Source organism: Melanerpes formicivorus, unplaced genomic scaffold, assembly GCF_026170545.1.
Source record: "Melanerpes formicivorus ecotype bairdi unplaced genomic scaffold, bMelFor1.0.p_v2 SCAF_7, whole genome shotgun sequence".
Lineage (NCBI taxonomy): Eukaryota > Metazoa > Chordata > Aves > Piciformes > Picidae > Melanerpes > Melanerpes formicivorus.
The window spans coordinates 20,435,873-20,452,390 of record NW_027142359.1 but is presented as its reverse complement, the minus strand read 5'-3'; the positions used below and the strand labels follow the sequence as shown (position 1 = coordinate 20,452,390).

General features: G+C 47.5%; 1 protein-coding gene across 2 annotated transcripts in view; it reads left to right on the top strand.

The window, feature by feature from the left end:
* PLA2G4A (phospholipase A2 group IVA) overlaps positions 1–16,518 on the top strand; it is a 72,195-nt gene that overhangs the window by 19,920 nt on the left and 35,757 nt on the right. Inside the window, exons 1-2 of one of the 2 annotated variants that reach the window (XM_068141301.1) lie at positions 3,180–3,252; positions 3,395–3,476. In XM_068141301.1, the coding sequence (XP_067997402.1) occupies positions 3,241–3,252; positions 3,395–3,476 (94 nt within the window). In that variant the 5' untranslated portion in view covers positions 3,180–3,240. Of the gene's footprint in view, positions 1–3,179; positions 3,253–3,394; positions 3,477–16,518 lie in introns of those variants that run through there. The other variant, XM_068141300.1, reaches the window with a different exon arrangement.

The following is a 16,518-nucleotide window of genomic DNA, read 5'->3' as shown; positions in this document are numbered from 1 at the left end:
GCCTTGAACACCTCGAAAGAGGCATCCACAACCTTCCTGGGCAGCCTGTTCCAGTGTCTCACCACCTTCATGGGAAAGAATTTATTCCAAATCTCCAGTTTAAATCTACCCTCCTTAAGCTTCAATCCATTGCCCTTTGTCCTATCACTAGAAGCCCTTGTCAAAAGTCCCCCATCAGCTTTCTTGTACACCCTCTTCAGGTACTGGAAGGCTGCTCTAAGGTCTCTGTGGAGCCCTCTCTTCTCCAGGCTGAACAATCCCAACTTTCTCAGCCTGTCCCCACAGGGGAGGTGCTCCAGCTCCCTGATCCTCTTCACAGCCTCCTCTGGACCTGCTCCAGCAGTTTGATTTGGAGCTTGTAATAATTCCTGAAGCACGGGAATGGCAGAGCTGAAGTGACTTGCTGTAGCTGTGTTCACAGCAGTACCAGCTATTCTCAGATGCCTACTAAAATCCCTCTTTACCCTGTTGTGATGGGAAACCTTGGGCTTTATTTGCCATGTAGCAGAGGCAGAAGCTTGTCAGGAGAAAATCCCAACCTCCTTCTCCTCCACCTCGGAAGCTGCGATGCAAAAGGTGATAGGTGTCATGAAATCATTGATGTGTCTTTATGTCAGCAAGAGGCAGGCTGTGAAGCTGGAGTTGCTTCTCAACAAATGTGGACTCCCAAGGTCTCTTCTTCTAGTATCAGGTGATAGAATGAGAGGAAATGGCCTGACATTGTGCCAGGGGAGGTTCAGTTTGGAAATTAGGAAAGATTTCTTTGCTGCAAGAGTGGTCAGGCATTGGAACAGGCTGCCCAGGAAAGTGGTGGAATCACCATCCCTGGAGGTGTTCAAGAAACCTGTGGACATGGCACTTGGGGACATGGTTGAATGGCCATGATGGTGTTGTGTTGATGGTTGGACTCAGTAATCTCAGAGGTCCTTTCCAGCCCCAGGAGAGCTGGAAAGGTACTTTTCACAAAGGTATGGAGTGACAGGACCAAGGGCAATGGCTTCAAACTTCAAGAAGCTTGATTTAAATGAGACATTAGGAAGAAATTCTTCTCCCTGAGGGTGCTGAGGCACTGGAACAGGTTGCCCAGAAAAGCTGTGGAAGCTGCAAGCCTGGAAATGTTCAAGGCCAGGTTGGATGAGACCTTAAGCAACCTGGTCTAATAGGAGGTGTCCCTGCCCACGGCAGGGCGGGGTTGGAACTAGATGATCTTTAAGGTCCCTTCCAACCCAAACTGTTCTGTGATTCTATGAGGGAGCAGGAAGGCAGCAGGAACAGCCTGAATAAGGGGGTCTCAATAGCTCAAGGCTATTGTCCATCATTTTAGATAAACTTCAATGAATCTTCTGAATCTGGTGCTTCCCCATTTTCCTCCTGACTGGAATGTGTTGTAAGATTGTGCACCTTTGGTTGTTTTGCTGCCCACAACTGAGACACAGTGTGTGTGTTCATGTGTTACACAAGGTTAATGGGTGCTTAGGAAATGAAAGCCAATACCACAGTTTCCATATTGCCTGAACACCATCCTGGGAAACCTGCCCTGTGGGAGACCCTGCTTTAGCAGGAGGGGCTGGAATAGGTGACCTCCAGAGGTCTCTTCCAACCCCCACTATGCTGGAATTCTGGCTTAGATATGGAAGCCTGAGGTAGGGGTGTCTCACTGTGCTTGAGAAGTGGCTACCTGAGGGCAACTCCTGATGCAGCTGTAAGAGCTCAGATGTGAGCTGGGATTCTCCCAGTGTACCCGAGTTCCTGTTGCAGGAGAGAAAGCTGGTGCCCTCCAGGTTCTACCAGCATATGAGTCAATGTCTAAGCACTGTGGGCAGCCTTGAGAGGCTTAACACTGGCAGTCAGATGGCAGTGCAGACATGAGTGCTGAGAGGCACTTGCGTGGGGCCTGAGCCTGGCTCTAGGCACAAGCCTCAAAACATACCCACAGGGCTCTGCCCTGTGTCCCTGTGACTCTCAGAGGACTCTAACCTGTGTCCTTGTGGAGGCCAGTGCTGTCTGCCTTGCAGTGTGCAGTGCCATCTCACTTTGGTGTGCAGCAGGTTGGTGAGACTTAGGGCTCCGGCGGTAAAGCACAGAGTGAGTTACAGATCTCTTTTCATGAAGGTTTTTGCATTTGTTTCTTAATTTCACGTGGTTTCTTACTCCTCTACTTTGTTCAGGACAGACCTGTTGTAGCAAGGCAGCTCCTGCTGCATGTTTGGGCTTTGGAGGGAACAGGAAGCTCCAGAGGCTGCATGCAAGTTGCTTGTAGCTGTTTGAGCAGCTTGTTCTTCACCTTCCTTCTTTTGTCTTAGGGTCACTTGCACACTGAACACTGATGCCTACTAAAAAGGGCGTACTGTGGGCATTGCTACCCCTTGTTTGTGCAGGATGCCTTGAGCTCTTCCACAACCTATACCTTGAAATCATAGAATGGCTTAAGTTGGAAGGGACCTTTAGAGATCATTTACTCCAAACCCCCTTCCATGGGTGGGGAGATCTCTCAACTATACTTGGTTGCTCAAGGCCTCATCCAGCTTGGCCTTGAACACCTGCACGCATGGGGCATCCACCATCTCCCTGGGCAACCTGTTCCAGAGTCTCACCACCCTTATACTGAAGAACTTCTTCCTAAAATCTAGTCATAACCTACTTTCCCTCAGCTTCAAACCATTCCCCCTCATCCTGTTGATAGACACCCTTATGAAAAGTCCCTTTGCAGCCTTCCTGCAGTCTCCTTTCAGGTATTGGAAGGCAGCTCTAAAATGCCCCCAGTCTTCTCCAGACTGAACAACCCCAACACCCTCAGTGTATCCTCATAGCAGAGGTGCTCCAGGCTTTGGATCATCCTTGTGGCCCTCCTCTGGACTCTCTCCTACAGCTCTGTGTCCTTCTTATGCTGGGGACACCAGAACTAGATATAATATTCAAGGTGGGGTCTCACAAGAGTAAAGGGGCGGAATCCTCTGTTTTGCCCTGCTGGCTGCACTCCTTGATACAGCCCAGCACACAGTTTGCTGTATCTTTGTACTGAGAGAAGGCAATGACAGACACCAGCACACTGGAAAAATAGCCCCCTTGAAATGTTTTTTCCTTTCCCTGCTAACCTGTCCCTGCCTGACTCAGTGCCTTCAAGCAGGTTGTGTGGAGAGGAGGAGTGTTGTTCATTGAGATTAGTAGGTGTGGCTTCAGGAAAATCAAGTAGAAGGGCTGACCTTCCAGTAAAGCTGCAGGGTGCAGCTCAGCTCTGAGATGCTCTATCCAGTATGAGTTTCACTTACATTTTGACTGGGTGATTTCTCTCTCTCTGTTTTTGGACAAAATGAAACCTATTTTGATAGATATTTTTTTGGGGGGTGTGTGTGTAATTCTGGAGTTTAATCACCTCTAACTCTCTGACTTGCAGGTGGAACACCAGTACTCACACATATTCACTGTGACAGTAAGGAAAGCCACCAATGTCACCAAAGGAGCCATTGGTGACATGCGTGAGTATTTTCTGTTTTGTCTCTTTCTTCCAGGAGCCTGTGGCTGGAGGCAGAGGGAGGTGACATATCATGCTTGAAATGATTGCTAGGGGGCTAGTGGGGTTGGTTTGTATGTTGCTTGTTAAAGCTGGGGCAAAGCACCCATTTCATGGCTCACTCATTAACTCCAAAGGCAGATTTGCTGCTTCTTCTTCCCACTGATCCCAGAAAGCTGAGTGAATTGTAAACTATTTGCCTACCAGCAACACCTACCCTGAGCCTTTTGGCTCAGTCAGAAGTGCTGCTATGAAGAGGAGTGAAACCGGCAATTGGGCTGCCTTCAAAAGGCTGTGGTTTGGTGGTGGGAACACTTAGAGCGAAGCCAAGGAGTTTGCTGAGTCACTGCAGTAAGAAGCAAAAGCAGAAACCTCAAAGTGGATAAGCAGATCTCCTGCTGTCTGTGCAGGACACCAGCACTTCTGCCCTGTTCTGATCGGCTTCCGAGCCTCTGGGCTCTGCAGCTGAACAGGAAACCACTGGGAAGAGTGACCCAGGAAAACTTCTCTACTCTTGAGGGGGGAAGAGAGAGCCAACAATGTACTGGCTGAAGCTTAAAGGAGTATTCCTGTTCCTTGGGTACAACTCTTGTGCTGTCAGGTTGCTCTCTGTTGCCCTGGTGCTTCATGCAGAGCATGCCATAGCCTGGGACTTGCAGGTTGGGGCTGGGAGGATGATTGTGGTGCCTTGCTCCTGCTCTCTCCTCAGGCTCACTTGGCATATCTGTAGACTTGCTGAATGGTTTTGGTTGGAAGGGACTTTGAAGATCATCTAGTTCTAACCCTGCTGCCATGGGTTAGGGACACCACTCTACTAGACTTGGCTGCTCAAGGCCCTGTCCTACTTGGCCTTTTAAACATCTCCATGGAGGGGCCATCCACAGCTTCTCTAGGCAACCTGTTCCATAGTTTCACCACCCTCATATTGAAGAACTTCTCCCTAAGATCCAGTCTAAACCTACTTTCTTTCAGCTTAAAACCATTCCCCCTTGTCCTGTCACTGGACACCCATATGAAAAGTCTCTCTCCAGCCTTCTTGTAGAATCCCTTCAGGTATTGTAAGGCAGTTCTAAGGTCCCCCCCAGAGCCTTCTCTTCTCCAGGCTGAATAACCTCAGCTGCCTCAGCCTATCCTCATAGCAGAGGTGTTCCAGCCCTTGGATAATCTTTGTGGCCCTCCTCTGCACTCTCTCCAGCAGTTCTGTGTTCTTCTTGTCCTGGAGACACTAGAAGTGGATGCAGTACACCTAAGCCATTCTGTGATTCATGGGACACTATGAGGAGCATGAGAAGGTGGTTGAAATGGGGACCCCATGATGTGATGTTAAAGAGATTATGACAAGGGTGAAGAACACCAGAAGGCTATGACTGTTTTAGTGTATTTTTATTGTCTCCTCAGGAAATGCTCCTGCAGTATAAATTCCAAATATCATCCATCAGTGTCATCAGATTATTTCTTTTCCAGAGAAAACTCATATCTTACCAAATCACCAAACCCAAAAAGCTATTCAAGAAGAACTTTTTGTTTTGCTAAAACTTCACAGAGCTGTGCTCAAGGGCCTCTGAAAGTTGCTTAATTACCTGTCTGAGGCAGCTACAGTGCTTCATAGCCTAAAGCATTTCCAACCTGGGGTACCTCAGTGGGAGCGTCCAAGTTCCTGGGGCTTCTTCCTGGAGCAACAAAACCCCTGAAGTGAAAAATCCCCTGATTGTTGCTTCTGTTTCTATTTTAGGAAAAGGAAAACTTTTTCTTTCCCATGTAGACACAAAGCTTGGTGGGTTGGAGCCTGGAGGCTGTTTGATCACATCACTTAATCATGTTAATTACTTAAGCACGAAGCAGTGAGCAGTGGAGGTGGATTTTGTATCATGTTTTGCTCTTTTTCCTTATCAGTCTTGCCAAGACTTTCTGGACTAGTTGTGAAAGATCTGAGTGAATCAAAGCTGATTAAAGATAGGGAAGCCCTTAATTTTTCTGGGGTTTGTGATAGTTCTGTACCTCTCTATAGCTTCCTGAAAGGAGGTTGGAGCCAAGTAAGGATCAGTCCCTTCTCCCTCCTAACAATTGATAGGGAGAGAGGAAATGGCCTCAAATTGTGCCAGGGGAGGTTTAGGTTGGGTATTAGAAGAAACTTCTTCACTGGAAGGGTTCTCAAACACTGGAACAGGCTGCCTAGGGAGGTGGTCAAATCCCCCTCCCTGCAGGTGTTTCAAACAGGCAGAACTGTGGTGCTGAGGGACGTGGTTTAGCACCAGCCTTGGTAGAGTTAGAGAATAGTTGGACTCAATGATCTTAAAGGCTTTTTCCAGCTGAAATGATTCCAGTTTTTCCTTTTAAGGATTTGAGGTCTGTTTCTGCTCAAGAAGTTTGAGAGAAGAGGTCTGGTGCCTCAATTCTTTTGGTGGGCATGGAGAGCCCATGATTTCTCTGGCATAGTTATCCCCCACCTCTCTCCTCAAGCCTGAGCTGGGGAGATAAGCAGTATTTTAAGGAATCTTGTCAAGAGTTCTTGAGCTCTTTGTTACTGGGGAGCGTGAATGGTTGTGTCATCCTTACAGCTAGGGAATAGGTGCCCACTGCACTGCAACCTGCCATGAGTTTCCTGCAGGGAACAGCTCACACACAGCACTGCTGACTCAAGGCATATTTTTAGTGGTCTGGCTGATCTGTGTGGTTGGAACAACAGAGAGAGCTTCCAGGGATAGCTTTCAGTCTTCTCTCTTTATTTGATTTGGCTGGGATTTCCCATTGTCTCTGCAAACTTGAACATTTTTGTGAAGGGACCTGACAAAGACAAGCAATCAAATCCAAATCTGGGTCATACCAGGATCTGAGGAGCTAAGCTACAGTAGCTGCTTTTATTCCTCACTTACAGCACATCAAAGCAAACAAAAATGGCAATAATTGCATCAGAAACATTTTCCAGGCAAATGGATTTCATATGTGTGAAGGAAGTTGGGCTGCTTGCAGCAGTTTGTCATTCTGTGGGGGTGTGTTTAGATCCCCACCATGAGAACTGCTGTAAGAGTACATGACCCAGGATGAGAGCTGGCTGAAGGGGAACCTCATGAGAAGTTCGGTAGGAACAAGTGCGTCTGGGGAGGAACAACCCCCTGCACTAGTAAAGAGTAAGGGTGTCCTGCTGGAAGGCTGCTCCATGGGGAAACACCTTGGAGTCCTAGTGGACAGCAAGTTATTCATGGAACAGCAATATGCCCTTGTGACCAAGAGGACTAATGGTATCCTGGGGTACATCAAGAAAAGGTCTAGGGAGGTTCTCCCTCTACTCTGCCCTGGTGAGACCACACCTGGGATACTCTGTCCAGTTTGGGGTTGCCCAATTCAAGAGAGACAGGGATCTGCTGGAGAGAGTCCAGCAGAAAGCTATGAGGATGATGAAGGGACTTGAACATCTGTGCTATGAAGAAAGACTGAGAGAGCTGGTGCTGTTTAGTCTGGAGAGGAGAAGGCTGAGAGGGGATCTTATCAATGTCTATAAATATGAAGGGTGGGTGTCAAGATGAAGGTGCCAGGCTCTTTTGGGTACAAACTGGAACACAGGAGGTTCCACCTCAACATGAGGAGAAAATTCTTTACTGTGAGGGTGCTGGAGCCCTGGAGCAGGCTGCCCAGGGAGGTTGTGGAGTCTCCTTCTTTGGAGACTTTCAGAACCCATCTGGAAGTGTTCCTGTGTGACCTGCCCTAGATGATCAAAGTTCCTTCTTATTTCAGGTCCATTTGCTGTTACCTTTGTGTAGCAGCATTTACTGATTCCCCTTGGTTTAATATTAGGGTGGCCCTTTCCAGGTAACTTTCACACCCTAGATGATGTCCTATCAACATCCCATTGGTGCAGCTCTATCTTCACAAAAGATTTCACATCTGGTGTAGTGACTACTTCTCTTACAGCTGTGCTCAACCATTCTGGCTAAGACTTCTGACAGGCTGGAAGATTAATGATTCAAGCAGCTGCAGCAGATGTGTGGTTTGTTGACTCTGGCTGGCCACCAAACTGCTTTATCACTCCCCCCCAAACAGGATGGGGGGAAAAAGTAAGATGAAAAAAGATTTCATGGTTCACGATGAGGACAGGGAGATCTCCAACCTACTGCCACCATGGGAAAACCACAAATGCTTTACAGTGATGGTGGTGAGACACTGGAACAGATTGCCCTGGGAAGTTGTGGATGCCCACTTCCTGGAGGTGTTCAAGGCCAGGTTGGATAAGGCCTTGAGTAACCTGGTCTAGTGGAAGGTGTCCCTGCCCATGGCAGGGGGGTTGAAACTATATGATCTTCAAGGTCCCTTCCAACCCAAACCATTCTATGAATCTATGAAATGACCTTTCCTTTATTGCCAGGTATTTCCTTTATTGGCAGTTAATTGTGACAGAGTAGGGTGGTGAGAAGCAAAACTACACACACCTCAATCCCTACACCTCCCTTCTTCCCAGGCTCAGCTTCACTCCTGACTCTTCTGCAGTCCCCAGGTGCTGCAGGGAACAACTGGGGGTTGCAGTCAGTCTGTAATATGCTCTCTCTGCCACTCCTTCCTCACGCTTCTCTGCCTCCAGTGTGTCATCCCTCCCGCAGCATAGTCCTTCATGACCTTCTCCAACGTGGGTCCTTCCATGGGCTATGCTCCATTACTTCCATGAGGTACTCTTCCTCAGGAACATACTGCTCCAGTGTGGCCACTTTCCACATGCTGCAGTCCTTCAGGAACGATTTGTTCCCTTGTGGGTCCCACATGTGCCACAGTTCCTGCCAGAAAACATGCTCCTGCGTGGGCTCCTCTCCACAGGATGCAGCTCTTGACAGGAGTCTGCTCTTATGGGGGCTCTACATGGGCTGTGATTTCCTTCAGAGCACATCCACCTGCTCCACTGTGGAATCCTCCACAGGATGCGGTGTGGATCTCTGTTCCACCATGCTCTTCCTCTGGCTGCAGAGCAACAACCTCAGTCACTATGAGTGAATATCTACTCTGGCACCTGGAGCACCTCCTCCTTCTTCACTGGCTTGATATCTGCATGGTTACTTCTCTTGCATTCCCACTCCTCTCTCACAACCGCTCACAGCTCCTGTCTCAGCCTCACCTAGCAGCTTTGCACCATCTTGGAGTCAGCTTAAACTGGCTCTGTCTGACCTTGGGGCAGCATCTGGTATCTTCTTACAGAAGTTACCTCTTCAGCCCTCTGCTGCCCAGAGTCTGACACATAAACCAAATATGAGGTGGAATATCTCAAAACCTGCATGTTCTTGATGAGGACTCGATTATCTTAATTACTTAGCTTGCTGCTGGTCACAAGGGTCAATAGACATTGTAAAATTGAGGCCATGGCTGGAGTACTGGGTCCAATTCTGAGTTCCCCAGTACAAAAGAGATGGGGTACTACTGGAGAGAGTCCAGCAGAGGTTACAAAGATGCTGAGGGGCCTGGAGGTTCTCTGTGTGGAGGAAAGGCTTAGACCTGGGGCTGTTTAGCCTGGAGAAGCCTGGGAGGGGATCTGATCAATGCTCAGCAAGAGCTAAAGGGTGGGGGGCAAGAGGATGTGACCTCTTTTCAGTGGTGCCCAGAGAAAGAACAAGGGACAATGGGCACAAACTGGAACCCAGGAGGTTCCACCTGAAAAGCAGGAGAAAATTCTTTGCTATGAGGGTGCTGGAACCCTGAAGCCCGGTGCCTAGAGAGATTGCAGAGTCCCCTCCTCTGGAGAGATTCCAAACCCACCTGGACATTGTGATCCTGGGCAACCTGCTGTGGGTGCCCCTGCATTAGCAGGGGTGTTGGACTGGATGATCTCCAGAGATCTTTTCTAACCATTCCAAGTTTGACTAGAAGATTTCCATAGGTCTTTTCCAATCATTCCAAACAAATTATCACTGTTCTGTGATTGTTTTTTCACTGGAGCTGTCATGGATTGAGTTGAACCTGCTGCTGTTAGTCATACTATGATGCAGTCATGCCAACTTAAAAAGTGAAGGTGCTAGCTGGAGCAAAGTATTATGGGGCTTGAAGTTCAGACTGGATCATGGGAAACAGGGAGGAATGGGGGAGTAGTTTTCTAGCTTGGGCTTTTGGTTGCTTGTTGCTGCTTTCTGCTGTACTTCAGCATCTGTTGAAGCATCATCAGATAACACTCCTCCTGCAAGGCTCTGCAACAGGATCTGATTTTCATAAGGGAACTGAAGAGGAAAACAATGCAAACTCCTCCCCTTTGCAGCTGAGCAACCTGGAAAAAGTAGGTCAGAGTTGGCCAATCTTCCAAGTTCTACAAGCTGCACATGCAGATATTCATGTGAGCAGGAGCTGCAAAAGGTACTCCATGCCTAGCAGAGAGCAGAGGAGGAATGCTGACAGGATAGAATCATAAAGACATTTTGCTTGGAAAAGACCTTGAAGATCATCTAGTATAACCATTCTCTACCAAGGCTGGTGCTAAACCATGTCCCTTAGCACCACAGCTCTGTCTCTTTTAAATACCTGCAGGGATGGGGATTCAACCACCTCCCTAGGGAGCCTGTTCTGCCTTTTGAGAACCCTTTCAGTGAAGAAGTTTCTTCTCATGTCTAACACAAACATCTTCTGGAGCAACTTGACGCCATTTCCTCTCATCCTCTTAGTTATTTTTTGGGATCAGAGACCAACCCCCACCTGGCTCCAGCTTCCTTTTGGGGAGCTGTAGAGAGCAATATCTCCTATGACCCCACTTTTCTACAGAAAAGGAAGGAGGTAGAAATGTTCCCAGTTAGATCCATGCTGCACCAGTCCCTGCTAGAGCAGTCTGGATGGGCAGCTGAGTCGCTGGGTTACCAAGCTCTGTGGGCTTCAGCAACCCCTTTTGATGTGACTCTTCTCAACAGTCCTTGTAGCAGCCCTGCTGTGGTCATGTCCTGTAGTGGTCTGGGCTCTATCACCACCTGTAGCTGGGCTGGGTCTAGAGCCATGGGCTGGTGTTGAAATATCATAGAATAACAGAGTGGTTTGAGTGGAAGGGACCTCTTAAGGCCATCTAGTTTTGGGCAACCTGGGCTAGGGTCTCACCACCCTCACTGTCAAACAATTATTCCTTAGATCTATACTGAATCTCCATCTTTTAGTTCAAACCCATCACCCCTTGTCCCTGTCACAACAGGCCCTGCTCAAAAGTCTGTCCCCAGCTTTCTGCTTGGCCCCTTTAAGCACTGAAAGGCCACCAGAGGTCTCCCTGGACCCTTCTCTTCTCCAGGCTGAATAACCCCAACTCTTTCAGTCTGGCCTCACAGCAGAGGGGTTCTTCTCCTACGAGGAGAGGATCCTTAGAAGTTGTATATCCTTCAGTGATGAACAATACCAGTATCAATTACTCATGAAGTGTCTACTGCAGATGCCAGATTAACAAAGGGGCACCTGGAGACCAAATTCCCACTTCCTTGACACTTGCAATATTTTGGCCATGTTGCAGGGTTAGGTAGAGCGGCACTGAAAGGTGATAGTTGTGTTGGAAATGGCCTCACATGTGCCACACTGAAACTGACCCAGGCAATGCTGCTCTTTCTGCTTGCAAAAAGATCTTTTTAGAGAGAAACAAATCCTGCTTCTGGACGCTTGCTCCACAGACAGCTCTTGTGAAATTAGTGCAGACTTCTTCCCATCCTAGAAGAAGGTTCCTGTTCCTGCCTTGCACTGTAATGATAACATCAAAGCAGTCATGCTGGCTTAGTCTAAGAATCCAACTTGCTTGTTCATTTGGGTGAAGGACCTCTTAGTCACGCTGCTTGAAGCCCTTGCCACTCTGTGACCAACTGGAGGCTGATGGTGACTGGAAATTGTTTCTGGTTTATGTGCTTTCCTGTCTCTAGGCAGAACTTCATGGTGGGGCTTTACTCCAGGGAGTTGTGGACACCCCTTTCTCTAGTTTGAGCCTTTCACTCTGCATTTAGGAGCAGTCATCTGTAATAATTTGATTTCTTCTTTATTTCCTTTATTTTCTCTCTCATCTCCCTTCCCAGGGAGGGCTTTGAAGTTGTGTTAGGCTTGGGTTAATGCCAGATCCTGAGGGATGATCGGGAAGGACATCAGTTGTAGTCAGATACAAAGGCGAAGCACTTCTAGGGTGAGGATGTGAACTTCCCTCTGATCCTGTCCAAGCACTCAACTGTCTTCAGTAAGGATGTGCCCTCAGCTGGATGTGCATCTGATGTAATTAGTAGCTCTCTGAGTTTCTCTTGGAAAAACTTCACTGTTTTTTCTTGAATCTTCTCATCCCCACCTCCTTTGATAAGGAGTTCTGCCAGTTCCTGTCCACTGTGTGAAGAAGACTGAATTTGTTTTGAAAAGGGTTTGATTTGAGGCATCCTCTGGTTACTGTCTTGCATTTTGCAGAACAGTTTAGGTTGGAAGGGACCTTAAAGATCATCCAGTTCCAACTCCGCCCTGTCATGGGCTGGGAAACTTCCTACTAGACCAGGTTAATCAAGGCTGAATTTAACCAGGCTTTGAAAAATTCCAGGCTTGAAGCCTCCATAACTTCTCTGGGTAATGTGTTCCAGTGCCTCACCACCCTCATCATGAAAGATTTCTTCCTAATGTCTAATAAAAATTGATCTGCTTCCAGTTTGAAGCTATCGCCCCTGGTCCTTTCACTCCATGCCTTTGTGAGAAGTCCCTCTCTAGATTTCTTGTAACACCCTTCAGGTACTGGAAGGTTGCTTTAAGGTCTCCTTGGAGCCATCTCTAGGCTCAGCAACTCCAACTCAGCCAGTGTTCACAGGGTGTCATATCAATCAGTATCAAAGAAAATTTTCTTCAAATCAGTCTGGTTTTGTATTTCATAGAATCAGAGAATTGTCAGGGTTGGAAGGGACCTCAAGGATCATCTAGTTCCAAGCCCCCTGACATGGGCAGGGACACCTCACCTGCCACTCCTTTCAGAATCTATCTGACTTGCACAGACTATCAGTGCAAGTCTGCAAATTAGAATAGAATAGAATAAAGCAGGTTGGAAGAGACCTTCAAGATCATTTCTGACTCAACATGCTCTGAAAGGGAGAAAAAAAAAAATCAACCTTCCTTATCTTCATCACTACAGAAAAGAAGGCTTTTGTAAAGGCTGGTACTGAAATCTGTGCCCAGAACATCCAGCCAACAGTGCTACGGGGAACATCTGCTTAATGCTGGGTTGTGCCATGCTTAGTTGATTAACTCACCTGCACAATCATCTCCCTTAAAGACCCGTTAGCATTGATGAGCAAATGCTGCTCTGAGTGCTTCCCAAGCCATTCTTCACTCCTCTAAATGGAATGTCTGCAAGAACCTGGCTGAGCAGCAAGGCTGGGGCAGGAACACTTCACAGGTGTCACTTCATTTCTGAGTTTCCTGTAGTGGCTTGCACTGGCAGTGATGATGGGTTTATGAAGATGTGATCTTTACATAGCCAACCTGAGGCTATACTTAGAGTCATGGAATTGTTTTGGTTGGAAGAGACCTTTCAGATCATCAAGTCCAACCATTAACTCAGCACTGCCAAGTCACCACTAAACCATGTCCCTCAGCACCACATCTACACAGCTTTTACTTCCCTTCAGGGGGTGGTGGCTCCACCACTGCCCTGGACAGCCTGTCTGAGGCCTTAATAACTCTTTCATAGAAGAAATTGTTCCTCCTGTCCAGCCTAAACCTTTCCTGGCATAACTTGAGGCCATTTCCTCTTCTCCTATCACTTGTTACTAGGGAGAAGAGGCAAACTCCCACCTGGCTCCAACCTCCTTTCAGGGAGCCGTAGAGAGCAATGAGGTCTCCCCTCAGCCTCTTTTTCTCCCAGTTCCCTCAGCTTCTCACCAGACCTGTTCTCCAGACTCTTTGGCAGCTTCCTGCTCCAGGATCTCAATGTTCTTCTTGGAGTGAGTGGCCCAAAGCTGAAGCCAATATTTGAGGTGAAACAGTTCTGCCCAGTTAGGACAGCTCTGGGTTATTAAAGTGCGCCTCCCAGTTGTCTGAATTAAGTCCAGGGCAGAACCTCTTCTCCCTCAAAAGCCAGAAGGCTGTGCTTCAGCAATGTATTAAATTAAGCTCTAGGGCTGCTGGTGGAGAACTAAAACCTCTGAAGCCTCATGATACTAAACACAGATCCAGTGTAAACTTGTTCTGCAGATACAGGAACTATTGCCAAGATAGAGCTGTAGAAGCAAACTTTCTGACAGGCTAGGAATCATCCATACTCCATCATCTAACATCACCCTGGCATGAAAGTCATCCTGTGGGATTGGAGTCATTGACCAGGAATGCAATGATCTGCCTAAACTCACTGAAGATCAAATTATCTCTACCCAGATCTAGCATAATCAAGGACCTGTAGTCACAGCTGAAGTAGGCAGCCATGCCAGTCTTCATTTCGTCCTGCTTCTCTCTTGGCAGAGTGAGATGTTGGCACTGAAAATGCTCCTAAAAACTGGGTATTTAATTAAAGAAACCCAAACCACTTGTATTCTGGCACGCTCCTAGAAAACTGGATTGCTCTCTTGACTAGAGCACACTAATCACAGAGTGGTGGGGATTGGAAGAGACCTCTGAAGATCATCCAGTCCAACCCTGCTGCTAAAGCAGGGTCACCCACAGCAGCTTGCCCAGAGTCTTGTCCAGTCAGCCTTGGAAGGTCTCTTTGTCTTTGAAGGATAAATTCTTAAAGTGAAGACTTGGGGCTTTTTGTAGCAAACCAAATTCTGGCATATTTCAAGAACTGAAGAAGAGAAGGCCCTGGGGAGACATTAGAGCAACCTTCCAGTGCCTGAGGGGGTTGCAGGAGAGCTGGGGAGGGACTTTTTACAAGGGCTTGGAGTGATAGAACGAGGGCCATGGGTTAAAGCTTGAGGTGTTAGGATGAGAGGGAATGAATTGAAGCTGGAGGAGAGGAGATTTTGACTGGAAATTAGGAGGAAATTCTTTATAGTGAGGGTGGTGAGACACTGGAACAGGCTGCCCCTGGAGGTTGTGGATGCTGCCTCCCTAGAGGTGTTCAAGGCCAAGCTGGATGAAGTCTTGATCAGCCTGGTCTAGTGGGAGGTGTTCCTGCCCATGGCAGGGTCTTGGAACTACATGATCAAGGTTTCTTCCAACCCAAACCATTTGATGATTTGTTTGAACCTTTGATAGACAAAGGAGATAAATTTATTGTGTGATGGCAGTGGCTTCATCCTTGGTACTTTGGAACAGGCTTTCTGTAGTTTAGGTCTGTTCCAGTCAAAGAATTTAAGCTGGAGTGACTGAAATAGAAACTACATCTCTGAAATATTAATTAACCATCAACCCAGCACTGCCAACTCCCCACTCAACCATCTCCCTCAGCACCACACCTACATATCTTTGATATTTCTTCTGGGATAGTGACTCCACCACTGATCTGGGCAGCCTGTTTCAGGCCTTGACAGTCCTTTGGGAGAAGAAATTATTCCTCATCACAGTATCACCAAGGTTGGAAGAGACCTCAAAGATCATCAAGTCCAACCTGTCACCATAGACCTCATGGCTAAACCATGGCACCAAGTACCACATCCAGACCCCTCTTAAACACATCCAGGGATGGTGACTCCACCACCTCCCTGGGCAGCCCATTCCAATGATGAATGACTCCCTCAGTGAAGAGCTTCCTCCTCACCTCGAGCCTAAACTTCCCCTGGTGCAGCTTGAGACTATGTCCTCTTGTTCAGGTGCTGATTGCCTGGGAGAAGAGACCAACTCCCTCCTGGCTACAACCACCTTTCAGGTAGTTGTAGAGAGCATGTCCAACCTAAACCACCCTTGGTGCAACTTGAGGCCATTTCCTCTTGTCCCATCACTTGCTACTATTTAGAAGAGGGCAACTTCCACCTGGTTCCAGCCTGCTTTTGGGGAGTTGGAGAGAGTGAGAAGATCTCCCCTCAGCCTCCTTTTCTCCAGGCTGAACAACCCCAGTTTCCTCAGCTGCTCCTTATAGGACTTATTTTCTAGACTCTTCACCAGCTTTGTTGCCCTTCTTCAAACATTTTCCAGTGTTTTTCCTCTGAGGGAGTTAAAAAAAGGAGGTATTTTCATTCTCTTACTACCAGTGGCACAAGATGAACATTCAAACATGAAAGGGCAGGTGATTAACTGCTTGCCTCGAGTTACATCAGATGAAGAAGGCAGGGAGTGAGAGGGTGGCTTGGCAACCTTGAGTGATGCCAAGTGATTTTGCTAAGTTTAGTTGTTCCCCACTTTGGGTTTAGTTTCTTTACGTGAGATAGAAAGTTAGTGACACATCTGTCTGCCAGCTGTGCCATGCCATGGGCTTGTGTTTGCAGGTAGGAAACCATCTGCTGCTTGAAAAGAAAAATGTTTGCTGCATGTTCATATAAAAAATGGAACAGAAAGGGACTCATGGGTGTTTTCCTCAGGACACTCTTCAGCAGCAAGACCTCTCTTACATCCCAAGTATTTGGAGGATCCCTTCAGGTATTGGAAGGCAGCTCTAAGGTCCCCCTGGAGTCTTCTATTCTTCAGGCTGAACAACCCCAGCTCCCTCAGTGTATCCTCATAACAGAGGTGCTCCAGCCCTTGGATCATCGTATCGGCCCTCCTCTGCACTCTCTCCAACAGTTCTGTGTCCTTGTTATGATGGGGACATGAGGAGTGGATGCAGTATTTGATATGGGATCTCACAAGAGCAAAAAAGGGGCAAAATAAAGTCTCCTGACCTGCTGGTCTGGATCTCTTTCCTTCTTATAGAGTTTTGTGCTGGAATCCATGGGAGCTGATGCCTTCAGTGGGAGTTAGCATCTGGTTCCATCTGCCAGTGAGGAAAGAGATCTAATAAGCACTTGGAGGTTGATCCCTGCCACTGCCCTGACTTTAAATTAAGAGACAAGATCAGCCATAAATTCTTGGGAGCTAATCAAGTTTGCTATTTAAAGCCTCTCCACACTGATCCCCAACTTTAAATAGCTGCTGGTTAATTGCACAGGTAGCAGCTTGAATCTGCCAAATCATATCAATTAGTTAAGACCTGCAGA